This window comes from Portunus trituberculatus, chromosome 40 (assembly GCF_017591435.1).
Source record: "Portunus trituberculatus isolate SZX2019 chromosome 40, ASM1759143v1, whole genome shotgun sequence".
Lineage (NCBI taxonomy): Eukaryota > Metazoa > Arthropoda > Malacostraca > Decapoda > Portunidae > Portunus > Portunus trituberculatus.
This window is the reverse complement of record NC_059294.1, coordinates 19673125-19694974: the sequence shown is the minus strand read 5'-3', so window position 1 is coordinate 19694974 and position 21850 is coordinate 19673125. Positions and strand designations below refer to the sequence as shown.

The following is a 21850-nucleotide window of genomic DNA, read 5'->3' as shown; positions in this document are numbered from 1 at the left end:
GAAAGAACGCTGAAAAGAATAGAAAGGAGAAAATAAGTAAAAAAAAGAAAAGGAGAGACAAGAAGAACAGCAACACGTGTGCTGACAAGAGGAAGAAAATAAAAACACCTGCAGGAAAATAAGAAAAAAAAAAATGTAGATGAAAATGAAAGAAAATGGAAGCAGCAGCAGATTTGTTGACGCTGACGAGGTTGTAAATGATAGACTACAAAAGAGGAAAGGAAGAGGAATTGGAGAAGAAGGAGGAAAAGAAGAAGAAGAAGAAAAAGAAGAAGAAGAAAAAGAGGGAAGAAGAAGAGAAGAAGAAGAAGAAGAAGACGAATAGGATCAAACAAGTGGATATAGAATGTTGTCATTTGACTCTTGAAGTGTTTTGTCAACATGTAAAACCTAAAGTGTATCTATAAGGATTGGGTTGGACGGTGTAAGACTCTCTCTCTCTCTCTCTCTCTCTCTCTCTCTCTCTCTCTCTCTCTCTCTCCCTTTCCCAATGCTGGTAGTACATGAACACAAGAAAAACGAGCACAGGGAAACAGAAAAGAAAAATAAAAGAGAAGTGAAATAGCACCACGAGAACAACAATAAGGGAAAGGGATGAAAAATGGAACATCAGTTCAAACAGCGACTGAAAAATATAAACACTGTAGCATCTCATTAACTTGGTCTCCCCCTGATAAAAAAGCACAAAAACAAAAGAAGAAGAAAAAATAGAGAAAAAAATAGAGAGATCGCCAAAGCAAGTAAAAAAGATTAAAAAAAAGAAAATGTCTATATCGCTGAAAAATATATCCCTTTGATCTGAATATGTGTGAGGGAGAGGGAAAAACACTGTGAAAATTATGGAAACAGGTACATTTCCCAATAATTAAAGCCCCGTCTCTTCATTTTTCCCTCTTTCCTGCCCCCTCTACTGCTCTTTCCCTCCTGTGCCCACAAGCTCTCGTATGCATATGTATATCTGCGCCTTATACATGCATGGGGAAACGGTCATTTTTCTCTTTTAAGGTGATGGATGACTCAATCTCACCCTCCCTTCTTTCCCTCCCTTAGCTTTCTCTCCCTCTCCCCCCCTCTCTTTCTCTCTCTCTCTCTCTCTCTCTCTCTCTCTCTCTCTCTCTCTCTCTCTCTCTCTCTCTCTCTCTCTCTCTCTCTCTCTCTCTCTCTCTCTCTCTCTCTCTCTCTCTCTCTCTCATTTTAGTTTTTCCTTTTGTACTTCATCTCTCCTCTCAAAGTTTTTTTTTCATTCCCCCCGTTTCTCTTCTCCTTTCTCTTTTTTTATCCATTTCCCATCCTTCCCTTCTTCTTATCTTGATCAGGACTGTCTCTCAACATTCCGTGTGATCATAACACTATTCTCTTTGACTCTCCCTATTTTATTTTTTTTTTTCAATTTAACTCAGATGTAAACGATTAGAATCTTGACACGAGTGATATCTCTGCGTTCCATTACTTATCTGTTTACAATGACTCCCTCCATCTCTCTCTCTCTCTCTCTCTCTCTCTCTCTCTCTCTCTCTCTCTCTCTCTCTCTCTCTCTCTCTCTCTCTCTCTCTCTCTCTCTCTCCAACTTCAAAGAACAAACAACAACAGTATCAAACATCAGTCATTCGTATTACATTCAATTCTGATTGGCTTAGCTCTTGTTGTTGTTTTTGTTGCCTCTTCTCTTTCCTTTACTATTGTCATTCCAAAACTTATTTTATGCTTCTTGTTTTTTTTTTTTTTTTAACTTTTCTTGCTCCTTCTTGTGTATCTTTCCATTAAATTATTCTTCGTTTATTTACTTGTATTTTATCTTATTTGTTTTAATTTACATAAAAAGAAACAGAACCGGACTTAACCTATTCAGTGCCATGACGCGTTTTCATATTCATTCTGCTTGCTGTTCAGTGATTTGAAACAGCTTCAGAAACTCATGTTTTTTTTTTTTTTTTTTTTTTTTTACATTACAAGGGCACTGGCCAAGGGCAAAGAAAGTGTTGGAAAAAAAAAATCCCGCTGGTTGCCAGGCTCTGTTAAGATGAAGTAGAAAGAGAAAAAACAAAAAAATCTAAAAGGAGGGTCCAGTTAACGTAAGAGGTGTCTTGACACTCCTCTTTTGAAAGAGTTTAAGTCATAGGCAGGTGGAAATACAGACACAGGTAGAGAGTTCCAGAGTTTACCAGTGTAGGGAATGAAGGAGTGAAGATACTGGTTAACTCTTGCATTAGGAAGATGGACAGAATAGGGATGAGAAGAAGTAGAGAGTCTTGTGCAGCGAGGCCGCAGGAGGGGGAAGGCATGCAGTTAGCAAGTTCAGAAGAGCAGACAGCATGAAAACAGCGGTAGAAGACAGATAAAGATGCAACATTGCGGCGGTGACTTAAAGAATCAAGACAGTCAGTTAGAGGAGAAGAGTTGATAAGACGAAAAGCTTTAGATTCCACCTTGTTTAGTAAAGCTGTGTGTGGATCCCCCAGACATGAGAGCCATACTCCATACACGGGCGGATAAGGCCCTTGTACAGAGCAAGCAGCTGGGAGGGAGAAAAATGGACGAAGACGCCATAGGACACCTAACTTCTTGGAAGCTGATTTAGCAAGAGTAGAGATGTGAAATTTCCAGTTTAGATTTTTAGTGAAGGATAGACCGAGTGTGTTTAATGTAGAGGAGAGGGAAGTTGAGTGTTATTGAAGAAGAGAGGATAGTTGTCTGGAAGGTTATGTCGAGTAGATAGTTGTAGAAATTGAGTTTTGAGGCATTGAACAAAACCAGGTTTTCTCTGCCCCAATCAGAAACAAGTGAAAGATCAGAAGTTAGGCGTCCTATAGCATCTCGCCTTGAGTCATTTAATTGTTGTTGGGTTGGGCGTCTGTTGAACGCTGTTGAATAATGCAGGGTGGTATCATCAGCATAGGAGTGGATAGGGCATTGAGTCAGATTTAGGAGATCATTGATGAATAATAGAAAGAGAGTGGGTGATAGGACAGAACCCTGTGGAACACCACTGTTGATAGTTTTAGGGAAGAACAGTGACCGTCTACTACAGCAGCAATAGAACGATCGGAAAGGAAACTGGAGATGAAGGTACAGAGAGAAGGATAGAATCCGTAGGAGGGTAGTTTAGAAATTAAAGATTTGTGCCAGACTCTATCGAAGGCTTTCGATATGTCAAGGCCGACAGCAAAGGTTTCACCGAAGTCCCTAAAAGAGGATGACCAAGATTCAGTTAGGAAAGTAAGAAGATCACCAGTAGATCTGCCTTTACGGAAACCATACTGGCAATCAGAGAGAAGGTTGTGAGCTGATAGATGCCTCATTATCTTCCTATTAAGGATAGACTCAAAGGCTTTAGAAAGGCAGGAAATCAAAGCTATAGGGCGGTAGTTAGAAGGATTGGAGTGGTCACCTTTTTAGGGACAGGTTGAATGTGAGCAAACTTCCAGCAAGAAGGATAAATAGAAGTAGAGACACAGATGAAAGAGTTTGACCAGGCAGTGAGCGAGTTCGGAAGCACAGTTTTTGAGAACAACAGGAGGGACTCCATCCGGACCGTAAGCCTTCCGAGAATCAAGGCCAGAGAGGGCCAGGAAAACGTCTTTATAAAGAATTTTAATTTTAGGGATGAAGTAGTCAGAGGGTGGAGGAGTAGGAGGAATATGCCCAGAATCATCCAAAGTTGAGTTGGTAGCAAAGGTTTGAGCGAAGAGTTCAGCTTTAGAAAAGAAGAGACAGCTGTAGAGCCATCTGGATGAAGTAAAGGAGGGAAAGACGAAGAAGTAAAGTTGTTAGAGATATTATTGGCTAGATGCCAGAAATCTCGAGAGGAGTTAGAATTGGAAAGACTTTGACATTTTCTATTGATGAAAGAGTTTTTAGTAAGTTGGAGAATAGATTTGGCATGATTACGGGCAGAAATATATAGGGCATGAGTTTCAGCAGTTGGATGGCTACGGAACCGTTTGTGAGCCGCCTCTCTATCATTGACAGCACGAGAACAAGCAGAGTTAAACCAAGGCTTTTTAGCTTTAGGGTTAGAGAAAGTATGAGGAATGTATAGCTCCATGCCAGAGATAATCACCTCTGTTATGCGCTCGGCACAAAGAGAAGGATCTCTGACATGAAAACAATAATCATCCCAAGGAAATCAGAATAGTACTGCCTTAGTTCCTCCCACTTAGCAGAGTTAAAATGCCAGAAGCACCTCCGCTTAGGCGGGTCCTGAGGCTGCACTGGAGTGATAGAACTGGTAACGGAAATTAGATTGTGGTCGGAGGAGCCCAACGGAGAGGAAAGTTTAACAGAGTAAGCAGAAGGGTTGGAGGTTAGGAAAAGATCAAGAATGTTGGGCGTGTCTCCAAGGCGGTCAGGAATACGGGTAGGGAACTTCACTAGCTGCTCTAGGTCATGAAGGATAGCAAAGTTGAAGGTTTGTTCACCAGGTTGGTCAGTGAAAGAAGATGAAAGCCAAAGCTGGTGGTGAACATTGAAATCCCTAAAATGGAGATCTCAGCAAAGGAAAGTGAGATAAGATGTGCTCCACCTTGGAAGTCAAATAGTCAAAGAATTTTACATAGTCAGAGGAATTAGGTGAGAGGTATACAGCACAGATGAATTTAGTTAGAGAGTGACATTGAAGTCTTAGCCAGATGGTAGAAAATTCTGAAGATTCAAGATTGTGGGCACGAGAGCAAGTGGTGTCGTTACGCACGTATGCGCAACATCCAGCTTTGGATTGAAAATGAGGATAGAGCAAGTAGGAGGGAACAGAAAAGGGCTGCTGTCAGTAGTCACAGACAACTGTGTTTCAGTTAGGAAGAGAAGATGAGGTTTAGTAGAGGAGAGGTGGTGTTCCACAGATTGAAAATTAGAACGAAGGCCACGAATGTTGCAGAAATTGATAGTGAAAGTATTAGATGAAGTGTCAAGACACCCAAGGTCGACAGCAGAGGGCAGTCCGACCTGGGGACATTTATGGTCCCCTCCCAGAGGGGACTCCGAGGCAGGGCGTGGTGAAGCCATTATTAAATTTTGATTTGAAGAGAGTGTAAAAGTGTAAGGTGTTGTAGTGTAGTGTAGGAAGTAGTAGAAGTTGTCTTTAGAGGGCAGGCTGCAGCTGCTCAATTGTATAAATGAGACCACAAAGGGAACCGGGAAGAGAGGACACGGGGAATCACTCAGTCTGCAGCACTGCCTACATCCCCGTAAGTACCTCTCCTGGGATTTAAATAGTGAAGACTCTTTGAATTAATCTCCTAAATCCTTCCTAATGCAACTAAAATCGTCTAATCGTACCCAAAACTCGTGGTAAAAATGCGATCAAGTACTGAAGAGGTTAAAAACGTGATAAAAACGAAAGACAAAGATTTCATACCTTCCTTTAATTTTACTTATGCAGTAATCTACTTATTTTTTCCTATTGTTTTGTTGGTCGATTAATACATTGCTTAAATGCACAAGATTCTGACATTGTTGGCAAATTAGTTTCAGTAAATGGTGTCTCAGATGATGTCACGATAACCATACGTGATATTCTCTGCCTTATTTACTTTCTCTTTTCAGTCATTTGTTCTTCATCGTATATTCATTGTTCCTTCTCATGATCCCTTGCTGCCTGATGATTATTTTAACTTCTATACATGTCCTCTCTCTCTCTCTCTCTCTCTCTCTCTCTCTCTCTCTCTCTCTCTCTCTCTCTCTCTCTCTCTCTCTCTCTCTCTCTCTCTCTCTCTCTCTCTCTCTCTCTCTCTCTCTCTCTCTCTCTCATTCTTTTTAACGTGTAAACAAGGGTTCTGTTCCCCTTTTATATTCTATATCAACAAGAATTCTTTTTTTTTTTCGTTCCTCACACAACACTCTTTGATATTATGAACCTAATTACTCTTATGGGTGTCTTTTGCTTGTCTTCTCTCTCTCTCTCTCTCTCTCTCTCTCTCTCTCTCTCTCTCTCTCTCTCTCTCTCTCTCTCTCTCTCTCTCTCTCTCTCTCTCTCTCTCTCTCTCTCTCTCTCTCTCTCTCTCTCTCTCTATGTTGATTCATTAAAGTGAGCGTCAGACCTAACAAGAAAATGGAGAATGGAAAGAGAAAAAGTAATAGCTAATTAGGTGTGTGTGTGTGTGTGTGTGTGTGTGTGTGTGTGTGTGTGTGTGTGTGTGTGTGTGTGTGTGTGTGTGTGTGTGTGTGTGTGTGTGTGTGTGTGTGTGTGTGTGTGTGTGTGTGTGTGTGTGTGTGTGTGTGTGTGTGTGTGTGTAATGAAAAGCAGTGATGATAGTGATTGCAAAGATAGATAGATAGATAAATAGATAGATAGATAATTAGATAGATAGATAAATAAATAAATAGATAAATAGTGAGAGAGAGAGAGAGAGAGAGAGAGAGAGAGAGAGAGAGAGAGAGAGAGAGAGAGAGAGAGAGAGAGAGAAAGAGAGAGAACATAATAGAAAGGAAGACAGACAAGCACAGTTACAAAGTTATTCTTACCACAAAACAACATCCATGTATACATTTTCTTATAGTTGTGTTTTTTGTATACTGATTCCTGTCATCTTCTGCCTCCTCGCACGTGGCCTTCCTTGTTATGCAGCTCAGACTCTTCAGGACGGGGCTGCGGTGCTCTCTCCTCCTCCTCCTCCTCCTCCTCCTCCTCCTCCTCCTACTCAAAGGGATGTCGTTCTCAGTCCTCTCGTGAAACTCCGGCATCGTCTCGTCTGTGTGAAATGCATCATATCCTGTATCTCATTTTCTGTTGATACACTTTCCCTTTTCTTTTCTCTCTCTCTCTCTCTCTCTCTCTCTCTCTCTCTCTCTCTCTCTCTCTCTCTCTCTCTCTCTCTCTCTCTCTCTCTCTCTTTGTCCATCCATCTCCTATCATTCTTTCGTCTTGCCTTCTTCACCTTTTTTCCTTTTCCTTTCCTTCGTCGTGACTTTCTTTCTTCAATTTCTTTTCTATTCTTCCTTATCTTTTTTTTTCTTCCTTATCTCCCTCTTCACACCCTTCATTTCTTTATAGATTTTTTTCCCACTTCTACCTATCTCCTTTTCTCTCCTCTTCCTTAAACAGGACACCACCCACCACACAAACTCAATTTTCTCTTCTTTGGTCTTGATGAGGTATAGTGATATTCTGTACCTGCGTATGGGTGGTTATCTTCTTCCTTTTGACCGTGTTTTTTTTTTTTATGTAAGAGGGAGAACTACCAAGGGCAAAAAAAATAAATAAAGAATATTCGAAAAAAAAGGCCCACTTGAGTTGTAGTCTCCATAGAAGATTTAAAAGAGTTAGTCAAAAATAGGGACAAATATCTCGACGCCTCTCTCTTAAAAGAATTAAAGTCATAGGAAGTTGGAAATACAGAGACAGGCAGGAAGTTCCAGAGTTTACCAGTGAAAGGAGTAGACACCAATGACTGGGAGAAGTAAAGAGTCGAAAGAAAGAAGACAGATGAAAGGAAACTATTAAAAAAATATATGAAACGTATTACATGATGCTTTTTATGTACGTAAAGCTTGTATGTAAAAGGATGGAAAAGTAAGGATAGAGAGAGAGGGAGAGAGAGAGAGAGAGAGAGAGAGGGAGACAAGAATGGGAAGATCTATGTATGTAAAGAAGGGAGGGAAGGAAAGAATGAGTAACAAAGGAAAGAGGAAGAAAAAAGAACGAAGGAAGGAAGAAAGGAAGGAAGGAAGGAAGGGGAGAGAATAAAGGATAGAAGGAGACATGAAAAGATGAAGAAGAAAAAAAAGTGAGAGAAAAGTAAGAAGTTATGTAGGTGGATGGAGAGGGAGGAAAAGAAGGAAAACAATAAAGAGAAGAGAAATGAAAAAAGAAAATGGAGATAAAAGAGAATAAAGGATAAATATAGAAAGGAAATCGTGAAGAGGGGAAAATGGAGAGAACAGTGAGAATTTGTGGGTAAAATAAGAGAAAGAAGAATAGAAGGAAAATGTCAGAGGTAAAAAATAAAAGAGGAAAAAATGTAAAGATTAAGACGAAAAACGAGAAAGGTAAGAATTTAGAGACATGTGGAGAAAGATAAAAAGAAAGAAAGATTGGAGAAGAGGCGGAGGAATAGTTGGAGGGAGAAATGCAAAGATGAACAGGAAAAGGAGAAAATATAAGAATGTGAAGAAGAGAGAAAGATAGAGAGAGAGAGAGAGAGAGTAAGGAAGGGAGACAGCAACTGATTAACGAATGGAAGGGGAAATGGAAGAAAAAAAATAGAGGAAGGGGAAGAAAAGAAAACAAGGGAGGGTAAAATGCAAAGGTGACAAGGAAAAGGAGTAAATATAAGAATGTGAAGAAGAGAGAAAGATAGAGAGAGGAAGGAAGGCAACAACTGATTAACGAATGGAAGGGGGAATGGAAGAAAAAAAATAGAGGAAGGGGAAGAAAAGAAAAGAAGGGAGGGTAAAATGCAAAGGTGAAAAGGAAAAGGAGAAAAGTAAGGAGATGAGAGAGAGAGAGAGAGAGAGAGAGAGAGAGAGAGAGAGAGAGAGAGAGAGAGAGAGAGAGATAATACTGCAGCACAAATTAAGGGAATAAACTCTTACCATTAGGTTTTCCGACAACATGCATCGCACACCAACCACCACCACCACCACCACCACCACCACCACCACCACCACATGCAGTACAACCAACATTTTCCCCCCAAAGTATTTAGCGAGAAAAAAAGGAGAAAATAAAAAAGAAACGAAACAAAGGAAAATTAGAGCAGAGTGTGAAGGTAACGCGGGAAAAGACGAGTAACCATAAAGAACCCGAGGCAAAAATGGCGCTGAATGGGGATCCTTTCATGCAGTTGTACGTATAAATTTGCCTAAATGTAAGTACGTAACACAACACTTATTTTTCACGTCCCTTCCACACACACACACACACACACACACACACACACACACACACACACACACACACACACACACACACACACACACACACACACACACACACACACACACACACACACACACACACACACACACACACACACACACACACACACACACACACACACACACATTCTCTCTCTCTCTCTCTTTCTCTCATGTATTTCAAAGTAGAATTTCAATTTTTTACACCTTTAAAACAAATTATGAGTCTGTAATCAATTCCTTAATAGTTTCAGATATCATTTACTAACAATATGTCTCCTGCCTCTCCCATTTACTGCCTACTCTTCGCTCTTGACCTTTCCTTTGTAATCTACATCACAATATTTAATACCATGTACTACTGACTATGTTTCTCTGTCTGCCTCTCTCTCTCTCTCTCTCTCTCTCTCTCTCTCTCTCTCTCTCTCTCTCTCTCTCTCTCTCTCTCTCTCTTTAACAAGTTACTTAATACTCAATGCCATTTACTAGCCATGCTTCTTTCTATCTGCCTCTTCCTTAACAGTTTTTAATCCCTTTAATACTGGGATACATTTTACCTTGAGATTTATGTACGATTAGACCATTTTATTGACATAGGGATGGGTCTGTGGAGGGAAGAAGATTAATGGCCACAGTCTTCAATATTTTAATCCCCCCCACATAAGTTTCTGAAGCTGTATTAAATCAAATACTAAGCAGAATGAATATGGAAACGCGTCATGGTACTCAAGGCGTTAACGATACCCAATGTCATTTATTAACCATGTCTCTCTGTCTCTTCTACAGTTCTACGTGAGGACTTCAGGGCATCACCGGCGTCGGCTCGTGGGTTGGCGGGGGAGCGAACCGTCTTGGACTGCTCACCGCCCCGAGGCCACCCTGAACCCATAGTCTCCTGGACCAAGGACGGTCACCCTCTCGCTCTTGATGACAGGTGAGACTGCACGGGAGAAAGGTGGGAGAAAATAAGGAAAGGAAGCGAAATGGGATTGTATACGGTGGAAAAAGAGAAGAGGAGGGGTAGAAGGGATGATTGGACTAGCGTATGGAAGGAATAGGATGTTAAGATGGAAGGAGAGATGGATGTAAGAGATACGTGGTGTGCGAATGTGATGGTAAAGTAAAAAGGAATGGATAGAATGTATTCTTTCGGGTTTGAAAATTGTAAAGACTTACTGCTACGAATGAGAGAGAGAGAGAGAGAGAGAGAGAGAGAGAGAGAGAGAGAGAGAGAGAGAGAGAGAGAGAGAGAGTGGGTTGAATGTCATTATGTAGTTAACAGACTTTACAGGCAATTTTTTACTGAATTTTAGTCAGTGATCTTGCTTCGCTCTGAATAAGGCAATAGCTGCTTTCATTTAAAAACATTATTAGGAAGAAGTATTTTGTAGAGATTCTGTAACACTAATGTGATAATTTGTTTACATGTTATTTAGAAGAGAGAGAGCAATGGGAATTGAGTGTCAACGAAAGAAATGACTTATCAAATTTAAAAATTTATTGAGTTTTCAGTTTGGATAAATTGTGTATCTGCAACTTTATTTTCTCACCAATTAAATAGTTTCTGAATGGTGAAGTGATTTTCTACTGCGGACTTTGATACGGATCCCAACCACTGATGACATCTCAGTTACCTGCCTTTTCTCTGTATGCCGAAGTATATATCCTCAGGAAAAGCAACATTTATTCTGCCATGCACTGGCTCCCTGCTGGTGTGTTGTCTCAGATTGTCTCGTCATGAGCAGAATAAAACTTAATATGGTAGATTTTTCTCCAAGTGGCAGTGAGAAGCTCAGCCATCCTTACTCAAGCCTTGGTAACTTTGCAGTCTTTAGGTCCGTTCATTAGCCTCTCTCGTTATGGTTCAGCATTTTGTGGTGCAGAAATTAAGGCAATTTATCGCTAATTTCCGAAAAGCTATTGAATCATGGTTTATACTTAATGCTATTTAACTGTCATGATTTACAATAAGAAATATATCATGCAATTTGCAATAAGAAATATGTCATGAAGAAACGTCACGTGCTTTTTACAGTAAATTTACCTTATTGACAACTCATAATATAGACTTTATCGATTTCGAGACTGCGGTGAGGCACAGGGCTTCTCCACTTTAATAAAACAGATGATTATTAGATGACGGTATTTTCGTGAAGGTGAGGAATTATCTTTGTGATCAGTGGTGGTGGTCGCTCCCTCTCTAAGCCACAGGGGCTGAGCGACACGGCAAAGCACTTCAAAAATATACCATTGCACCGTACCCAGAGATGCCCTTGATATTTCCATTTTTGGAATCACGTATAGAAAAGTTAACATGCAGTGTTTCTGTGCCTTTCTGTCTCAGTTGTCTTTCACATGTTTCTGCAAACATTGACGTCAATCCTGGCTTTATTCTAGTCATTCCTGTGCCTTTCTGAGAGTTTTCTGACCGTTTGAATGACCAAATCCTGTTCCTCTGAAAATGTTTTGACTGCAGTCGCTTTCTGAACTTTTGTAGCCGTTATGAGAAATTTGTTCTAGACGCTATTTTCTCTGCTCCTATTCCTGTACATGCAACACCGTTCTTGTTCTATCAAAGATCACAATCTAAAACTCTTGAGCTATTTTTGTGGTTATAACTATATCTATTTTTCTGTTTATTTTATGTAGTAATAGTGTAACTCATGAATATTTTTCTTGAAGATCACTTTCCCGGCACTGGTGTGTAGTTAACGTTCCTTGAAGCCTTTCTTATATTACTCTCAGAATACCTTTTTCTTTCTTGTTGTTTCACGCCCGAGTGAGTGCTGAGTCTGACTACTGGACCGTGATGAACTCCTTGCATGGCATTGGCGTCTTTTGCTGCAGTGTTTTGTTTTCGTTGAATCAAAGCTTTCCTCCCCCTCTTCTTAAGTTAAGTCACCTAGTTTGGCTCAGCCAAGCGTGCATTTACCGATGACCGACTTCTACTTGAGAGAGAGAGAGAGAGAGAGAGAGAGAGAGAGAGAGAGAGAGAGAGAGAGAGAGAGAGAGAGAGAGAGAGAGAGAGAGAGAGAACATGAAGCTGAAGACTGATTTGCCATAATTAAGGACGCAACCTTTTCGAATTATTGTTTTTGTGGCCTGGCGAGTTGGTAATGAATTCCTCGGGATAAAACTCTCTTTGGTCGGGAACGTGATCGAAAAAAAAATCAAGTCCTCAAACGGGGAGAGAGAGAGAGAGAGAGAGAGAGAGAGAGAGAGAGAGAGAGAGAGAGAGAGAGAGAGAGAGAGAGAGAGAGAGAAACTGTGAGGTTGAGATTGAGATTTATACTTTTATTCACACCTCTGTTTAAAGCAGCAAGTAAAAAAAATGATTTGATATTTTACTTGGTAATAGATAATGAAAAAAAAAAAAACAGTTTATATAGAAGTAATGCACAATTGTGTTTCAGTATCAAAGGTTCAAACAATAGTTACAAATTTCAAGAAAAGTGAAAGTGACGTAAAATGGACATATTAGTAAACAGAATTCGGTAGTTTGTAGATAGTGAATTTTTCCAGGATTTTTGGGTTTTATTAAGTAGACTGAGGGACTGACTGGCTGAATGAGAGACTTAATGAGTTGACAAATATTTTTTTTAAATATACCATTTGGACTTTTCACGGGAAATTATGGGCTAAAGGGAATACTTTTTGGGGCACCTCCTAGAAAACCGTTGCCCCGAATGAGGAAGCCCAACCTACACTCGGACCGTGGACAGGATTCCAACCCTTGCGCTTGGAGACCCCTCGGACCCTAAAGCACGCATGGTTCCACTGTACCATTTGACTGCATGAACGAGAGACACACTCACTGGATGACTGCATGTCGGATAAGTTGATTGGCAGATTTAAATGTTTGACTGACTGGGTGAGTAACGGATGGGGTAACTGATTGATGGACTGTGTGAGCTACAAATTGGTTGGCTGATTTATTGAAGAGTTGATGGATTAGATGACTGCAGCAAGTTGGATGGCTTACGGATTGTGTCATCGAGTGATAGGTAGACGATGGATTTAGAAAGATTAGTTTATTTTTTGTGTAAGAAGGATACTGGTTAATAACAACAAATAATTAAAAAAAAAAAAAAAACGGTCACTGAGATGCCAATCACCAAAAAGAGACAAAAAAAATGTTTGTAAAATTAGTGAATAACTGTATCGAAAAGAAGAAATCATTGAGAATATTGGTTAGCTCTTGCTTTAGAGAGGTGGACAGAATAGGAGTTAAAGAAAATAGAAAGGCTAGTATGGTGAGGCCGCGGCAGGAAGGCAGGCATGCAGATAAAACAAAGCTATTAGGTTGAACTTTTTGTTAAGGATTAGGATGAACTGGTGGCTTGAAGATTAAGTGATTAGGAATTAGGTAGATGAAGCCCTAAGAGAGAGAGAGAGAGAGAGAGAGAGAGAGAGAGAGAGAGAGAGAGAGAGAGAGAGAGAGAGAGAGAGAGAGAGAGAGAGAGAGAGAGAGAGAGAGAGAGAGAGAGAGAGAGAGAGAGAGAGAGAGAGAATGCAAGGACGAATTACATATTAAAGCCAGGAACTCAGGGCAAGTCTCACGCTAATCATTATCTTGCCTGACGGTTCTTTGGCGCTTTTTTTATATACACATATTTTTCAATGCGTTTCGACGTATGAATGCCGCCGTTTTAATATATTCCCCCCGTGCAGCTGCAAATGTACGCACGAGCCGCACTTTGCGATAGGATCTTCATCATCAAAATAAACATATCTGCTGGTCGAGGCGATAACAGCCCGGAAACGTATGGTGCACTCGGGGACCAGGGACAGGGGAAAAAAAAAAATTGCTTGCACCTTGTTCGCTATTCTATGGTGCTGCTGTTCATCGTACTAATGACACACACACACACACACACACACACACACACACACACACACACACACACACACACACGGCCCGGTAACTCAGTGGTTAGAGCGCTGGCTTCACAAGCCAGAGGACCGGGGTTCGATTCCCCGGCCGGGTGGAGATATTTGGGTGTGTCACGTGCAGCCCTGTTCACCTAGCAGTGAGTAGGTACGGGATGTAAATCGAGGAGTTGTGACCTTGTTGTCCCGGTGTGTGGTGTGTGCCTGGTCTCAGGCCTATCCGAAGATCGGAAATAATGAGCTCTGAGCTCGTTCCGTAGGGTAATGTCTGGCTGTCTCGTCAGAGACTGCAGCAGATCAAACAGTGAAAACACACACGTGTACACACACACACACACACACACACACACACACACACACACACATCTCGTGCTACTGTCTCGTCAGAGACTGCAGCAGATCAAACAGATCAAACAGTGAAACATGCTTACACCACAGCACAGCACAACACACGTCTGCTCATGTACTTTTATAGAAGCAATGGAAAATTTAGAAGTGAAACTCTGCTATACCGAGAGGCGTGTGGTGGTGAAGAGAGGGACGTGGGACAGAGAGACGTGTTGAGGTGGTGGCAGACTGAGGGAAGATGGCTGCGTGGGGCGGGTGGTGTGATGTATGTACCGTTCATTGTTTGATATTATTTTTCTAATTATATGAAATAAGATTTTAATGGAATCAAAGGGAAAAATAATAAAAAGGCAAAATAAAAAAAAAATGTGCGTCTAACTGTGTGCCTTAGATGAAAACTTTTGGGTAACGAGAAGCATTTCGAACTCTCAGCACTCATTCCACTTGTTCTGAATGGAGGAAAATGTTTGATGACCTGAAATGCTTTCCGATTCTTACTACACAACCTTCCCAAAGCTGGATGGGCGTGGACCGGGCGTTGACAAACCACACGCCTGCCTGGAAACAGTGCAGCCATCCTTTACAAAAACAAATGCAGCTTGTCCTTCCCACTGAACTATCACTATATTAAATCCCTGATCAGAGGAATGTCAGTCACACGGCTGACATGCATTACAGCGCCAGATTACACGTCGTCGAGGTGACATAATCGTCTGAGTGCGCACATCACCATCGCACTCAAGACAAATGTGTTGCGAGATTTGCTACACCACCACCGTCGCAGCCCTGGTGGTGCTGATGGTGGCATGGTGGTAGTGCTGATGGTGGTGATCGACGCCACCCTTCCCTCGCGGGGCGTGAGGGTGACGGAGCGTAGTGGTAGTGCGACATTTTGTGACAATATCAGGAATGTGGAGAAAACTAAAACTCTTTCCCTTTACTCCCTGAAGATTCACCTCACCCCTCTATCCATAATGTAGCGGGCGGCGCCGCCACAGACAGTCACCTCCCCTCTCAGGGACGCATCAGCTGACTGCATTATGTAAACAGAAGCTGATCATCCACATCCCCAACACACCCCCTGCCTCACCCTTTTACATCACGCCGGTCCCTAAGGTAACTACCACCCTCATTCCTCCCCTTTTCCTACTCACTCTCTCCCTCTGCTCACCCCATCATCTCCGTCCTCTCTCCCTCCTCTCTCCATGAAACCCGTGATTTAAACTAGAAAAAAATGAGAGCGAGGCGGACCTGAACTTGTCTATGGCATTAGGCTCCCTCCCCTGCCTCGCCTCCTCTTTATTATGGATGGTAGAAAAAAAAAAGTAGAAAAAAGGAATGGAGGGCAGTCTGAATGATGGAGGGATTAATATTTACCAGAGCTGTCCCTTTTCAAAATGTCCCGTTATCCCGTTTTCTGTTTGTATATAGCTTTTAGTATTGTCCTTCACGCGCTAGGTGTTGCGGAAATAATTCACACACACGCACACACACACACACACACACACACACACACACACACACACACACTCTCTCTCTCTCTCTCTCTCTCTCTCTCTCTCTCTCTCTCTCTCTCTCTCTCTCTCTCTCTCTCTCTCTCTCTCTCTCTCTCTCTCACGACAAACTTTAATCTAAACTTTCAGACCTTAATTGCAAACCATCGCCGGTATAAGTTTCATCTCTCTTTCCTCCTTCCTTCCCTCCTCTCCTTCAGTCACTCCTTCCTTCCTCCTCCTCCTTCAGTCACTCCTTCCTTCCCTCCCTCCTTCAGTCACTCCTTCCTTCCCTCCTCTCCTTCAGTCACTCCTTTCTTCCTCCCCTCCTCCCAACTCGCCTTCCCCTGTCTCCCGAAACTTGCTTCTCTCTGTTGACTTTGTGTTTAAGCGGCTGTGTACCTTAGATTCAATGTTAATTACGGGCCGAAATGGCTTTTAACGGAGGCTCTTGACTGTACCTCCCGACCCGAGCGACGGAGAACACGGGAGCAGCCGGGACTCATTCATAATGGACACTAGAAAGACCAGGAGAGAGAGGAACTGAGTATGATGAAGCGACTGCAAAGGCTGCATTAGAACACCTCTTGTCAACAGAATTACCTGGATGAAGAGACTTATGGAAACTCAGATGGTCTTTATGCTGTTAAGAAAACACCAAATGAAAATGCATTTTTATTTTCAGTAGGATGATCTTTGTAAATAAAACTTCAAGAAAAATTGAAAGAGTATGTCCGAATGAAAAACTAGTGTGACTGTATGGAACGTTGTCTGATATACATTCTCTGCCTGCAAAACACTAAAAACAAAGTATATTTCTACGCTGACATTATCTTTGTTTGGAAGCATTTTATGTTAAATTTACAGAAAAGCTTTGAATGACAAATATAAATAAAGGGAAAGAAATTTAAAGGATTATTTACGAGAACTTGCCTAAGATATTGAATGCCTGTTCCCTGTACATGTAATACTGTAAGTACTTTCATAACTACCTCACAAGCTCACTGGGAGTGACGCATTGAAGGTTATGTAGAGCAGCAGCGGATCTGATGGTTTTACATGGATGAATTTGCGTTGGTGTCAGTCGAGGAGTCAAACATATCAATCTCCTGCCAGCGTCAGCAGATACCCATTCTCGCCGGACACAGCTTACTGGCAGAGAGCAGCACGTCCGGGAACGAGTAACACATAATGCTCTCGTTATGCCGGGAATTCCCACTCTTACTGTCACATCATCCTCCCATACGTCATCGTGTCACTCTTCTCACTTTATTGCATAATTCGCACTTGATATTGTACCGTAATGACATTTGATGTGTTGCAATTTTGTACTCATTTCACTCGCTCACATTCTCTCGATCACTCGCTCTTTAAACAGTGACGCGACAAGTTTCTGTTATAACAACTAGATTAGTGTTTCATGGGGATAGATAGTATTCTGAAACACTTCTACGCTAACTTTCATTATACTCAGATTCAAAAGTTCAAGTGCCAAGATTTGAAATGTATCTTTATGGTTTTAGTGACAGATTAACAACAGTTTTATGTAAGTATCATCTCTATTGCTTTTCAAAATAGTGGTGTTGAGAGAGCACAACGTTTTGAATATGGTCCTATACACGACAGTTAATGCGTACACATTAAAACCTAGCGCGATCTCCAACCTCCTGCCACTCCTTTTCTTTTTTTTTTTTTCATATCTGCATTCCCTTCACTGTGTTTACCTCTTTATTTTCTCCATCCCTTTTCTCTTTATTTCCACTTCTCATCCAATATTTTTCATTATCCCTTCCATCTCCATATTCTTGTGTTCCTTCCTCCATCTCTCCTTACGTCCCATCTGAATCCCTTCAGTCTTCCTGCTCTCTCTGCCTGCATCCCCCTCTGTTCTCCTCCCCTCCAACACCCGCATCCCTCACCCTTACCGTCCCTGCGTCCCACCACAGTCTAGAGGGAAGGAAAGCCTCAACATACCTCGCCCTCCAGGTAGCGGCGGCGTCCAGGTGGCATGTTCCCAGGTTACGGCAAGGAGACTCGTACTATCGGTGCATCAGGTGAATTACAAAATACAAGCCTGTCAGTTACACGGGATGTCCTCAGCACACTTTTACGATGGAGAGTAGAAACTGCAACTCGCCGACATATAGGAAAATTTTCAAAGAGTACGTCCTTAGTTTGTTGTATATTCAAAGAGAATGGCTTCGGTACTGATGAACAAATGCACACTCTATAGTCCTCCATTTTACGGCAGAGCATGAATCCCGTTGTTTTTGCGTTTCTACTCGTATCTAAATCGATCAGCCAACCTAAACTGCAATCTTGTTTTTTTTTCATGATATAAGGGAAGAATGACGTTTCATTGTCTTAGCGTTATAGAAGCAGTGAACATATAAATAATAATAAAAGTAGCTCTATTTTTACCATTAATTTTCCTTCTTTTACGATTGGTATATATTTTTTTTCATAACCGAGCCAGAACATAACCCTTTCCTCCCCTTTGTCATTCCTTCCCTCTTTCATGTGCTGTCGTCGTGTCGGTCTAAATCAGACAACAACAAAAAAGGTCATATAATGTGGTTCATCTCCAACTTTATGATGAAATAAAACCTGTCCCGGAGACAGAGAGTCCTCCAGCGTGAGTCACAGGGGCAAGGTGAGGCAGGCGAGGGGAGGGTTGCGAGATGACCTCAGTTTCATATTATATTTTTACTCCTGCTGTGATGAAACGAAAGAAAAAAAAGACAAGAGGACATGCAAATTGAAGTGCTAACGTGAGTTCTAAAAGTTTCCTTATATTCATCTCCGGACAGTATCAGTGTTATGAATGAACTTGAGTAGATGAAATTAGTTTTCCCTCATTCTGACTTCCGAATAAAAAAAATGTGAAATAATGACGATATTAACATATCATTATAATGAAAAGCAAGTCTTGAGCATGCATATATTAAGATGGAGAGGAAATTGAGTTCAGCCACGACATCCGTGCCCCGCGAGAACAGAGCCAAAAGATAGTCAGACATCCATCTATATTGTGCAAGGAGTGGGAAAAAATTAGCGATTTGTCTTTTTTATTTCTCAGAAGTAGCGAGAAGACGCCCCTCTTATTCCGTACTCTGCCCTGGTAGTATATACACTCATCAGCTGTCCATGTTACATGTATGAAGTGTATGCACGTACTCTGCTTCGTATTTTCTTTGTACTTACTATTTCGTGTTGCCAGTGTCATTTTGTAAAGTTGAAATTGAATTTCCTTCGGTCGATATTGTTTTCTTGAAGTGCCGTGAGTAATATTATTGCTCCAAATCACTCTTGATCACAAAATAGAACTGTGCCTCTGTTTGTATGTGTGTGTGTGTGTGTGTGTGTGTGTAATTCACTGTATGATCTGCTGCAGTCTCTGACGAGACAGCCAGACGTTACCCTACGGAACGAGCTCAGAGCTCATTGTTTCCGATCTTTGGATAGGCCTGAGACCAGGCACACACCACACACCGGGACAACAAGGTCACAACTCCTCGATTTACATCCCGTACCTACTCACTGCTAGGTGAACAGGGGCTACACGTGAAAGGAGACACACCCAAATATCTCCATCCGGCCGGGGAATCGAACCCCGGTCCTCTGGCTTGTGAAGCCAGCGCTCTAACCACTGAGCTACCGGTGTGTGTGTGTGTGTGTGTGTGTGTGTGTGTGTGTGTGTAATTCACTGTTTGATCTGCTGCAGTCTCTGACGAGACAGCCAGACGTTACCCTACGGAACGAGCTCAGAGCTCATTATTTCCGATCTTCGGATAGGCCTGAGACCAGGCACACACCACACACCGGGACAACAAGGTCACAACTCCTCGATTTACATCCCGTACCTACTCACTGCTAGGTGAACAGGGGCTACACGTGAAAAGAGACACACCCAAATATCTCCACCCGGCCGGGGAATCGAAACCCGGTCCTCTGGCTTGTGAAGTCAGCGCTCTAACCACTGAGCTACCGGGCCGTGTGTGTGTGTGTGTGTGTGTGTGTGTGTGTGTGTGTGTGTGTGTGTGTGTGTGTGTGTGTGTGTGTTTGCTGGTGGATTGGGAGCAAAAGAACGGGTATTATTGAACTCCTGCTTGAGGTAATAGATGACTGGATGACATGTAGCAGCGACGGGAGAATGCACGGGTGGAAGAAGGCAGACTTGCAGTTAGCAGTTCCATTTAAAAAATGTCCATAGAAATTGTGGTAACAGAGAGCAAGAGTCGCACCCTCGCACCGATGACCAAAGGATTGCAGGAATCAAATGAAAGAGCAGAATTGATAGAGACAAATTACCTACGGCTCCATTCTGTTTTGTGTACGTGTAACCATTTGCTCTCTCCCAGCACTGGAACAACACTACACACATTGCCTTTCTTTATACACAGCACAGTACCTTCCGGCAACAACTGATAACTTTAAAAATGTGAAACTATTGCGGTTATATTTTAGCTCTTGATTTATCAAGAAGTCTCATCTTATTACTGAATATTGTGTCGCCGTAGAGATGATTTCCTATCCACTATAGATGCAAGTGTTGTCTGATGCCATGAATTTGAAGGAGAAAGGATGGAAAAGAAGACTGTAGTTGTAAGGGAATGCGTAGATTATTTCTAGCTCTGAAATTTATATATATATATATATATATATATATATATATATATATATATATATATATATATATATATATATATATATAAACGAGAGAGAGAGAGAGAGAGAGAGAGAGAGAGAGAGAGAGAGAGAGAGAGATGACGAATTATTTACCATCTCCCCATTTGTTATAAATTTATGCTGGAATTATATAGCAACTCTCCATTAGGTATGAATTTATTGTATCATAGCACGCACTGAACTACAGGAATGATATTTGGGGTAAAAGAGTAATAGAGCGAATGGCCAACTGTATATGTATATAAAAAAGAGACTGATGAATAGGAAAACGTGAATGGGTTATAACTCAGCCACGCCAGACATCACTGTTAATATATTCAAATGAGGGCCCATACCAGTATATCACATCAGCAGGAGAGCCGCTGGAGAAGAGAGGAGACCAGAGATAAAAGAATGATGGAAGGTATAGTTTTCTGAGGAGAGTTTGCAATCGAAAAATTTTGTTCTCGAACTTTATAAAACGCTTTTTGTCCAATATTATATCGAAAGTTTGGGTGAAGCGCCTTTCTGAGGACGTCTGGGATTCACATATGAAGGTATACCAAGTACAGCGTCACAGACAGAAAGATTGTAACGACCCACAACAGGGACATGAGACACATTCAATAATTCAGATCTCTTCTCAAAGTTAGCCAGTAAAAGATTGAAGAGCGTGTACCAGCATGATATATTCAAGTGAAGCTCTTGTTACCGACGAGTGAAATATAAGCACATTTCTACCGCAACAGAAAAGTAACAAACGAGAAATCTAACCGAAGCGATTTTTCTGTGACACTGGTTTCCTCTTCTCCTTCAAAGACCGTAGATGGGAAAGTGGAACAAAGTATTTATGAGATTTAGTACCGGCATAGTTAAGCCTGGAGAGGCAAGAGGGAAACGCTGAATTCTTAAATCTTTAAAGGTTAAGTGTTCAGAGGGAGAGGGAGAGAGAGAGAGAGAGAGAGAGAGAGAGAGAGAGAGAGAGAGAGAGAGAGAGAGAGAGGCTACATCCTTGAAGATAAGATACATAATCCATTTTTAGTATATTGATAACATTCAGTCTTGTTGAAATATATTTTCGAAGTGCAACGGGCGACCAAATATTTCTGTATGCAGCCCCCGAGCCAAACACTGCCGTCCCGAAAGACCGTCGAGTCTGGCGAGCAAACTTTTGAAGGAAAAGAGAGAGAAAGACAAAAGAAAGTTTAGTGTGTAGCGTTGTAATTGTTTGGGGGTTCTTTGTGGGCATCCTCGGTGGGTTTCAAAGCAAAGAGGAAAGAAGTCAAAACACCGAAAGGAGAAAAAGCGAAACTGCTACAATAACACATTTAGAAAGAATATTATATTTGAGAAATGAGGAAACTGAGATGGCTGAAAAGTATTAGGCGCCGGGTGTCTGTTTACTGCAGGTTCCACTCACCCTGGGGTTCTTCACCACATATTTCACCTCCCTGCAAGAGAGTCGTGATTTATCTCCTTCTCTGAGGAGGGATGAAATAGCTGTATTCCACATTTCGTGTCTCTGAATACGCTGCCGTGTGTGTGTGGGGGTAAAGACCGGATGAAAATAAAAGAAAAAATTGTATCAGAAAAAAAAA

General features: G+C 41.6%; 1 protein-coding gene across 1 annotated transcript in view; it reads left to right on the top strand.

The window, feature by feature from the left end:
* LOC123516054 (roundabout homolog 2-like) overlaps positions 1–21850 on the top strand; it is a 305146-nt gene that overhangs the window by 170897 nt on the left and 112399 nt on the right. The window contains exon 4 of the mRNA XM_045275074.1: positions 9640–9787. Within this exon, the coding sequence (XP_045131009.1) occupies positions 9640–9787 (148 nt within the window). The remainder of the gene's footprint in view (positions 1–9639; positions 9788–21850) is intronic.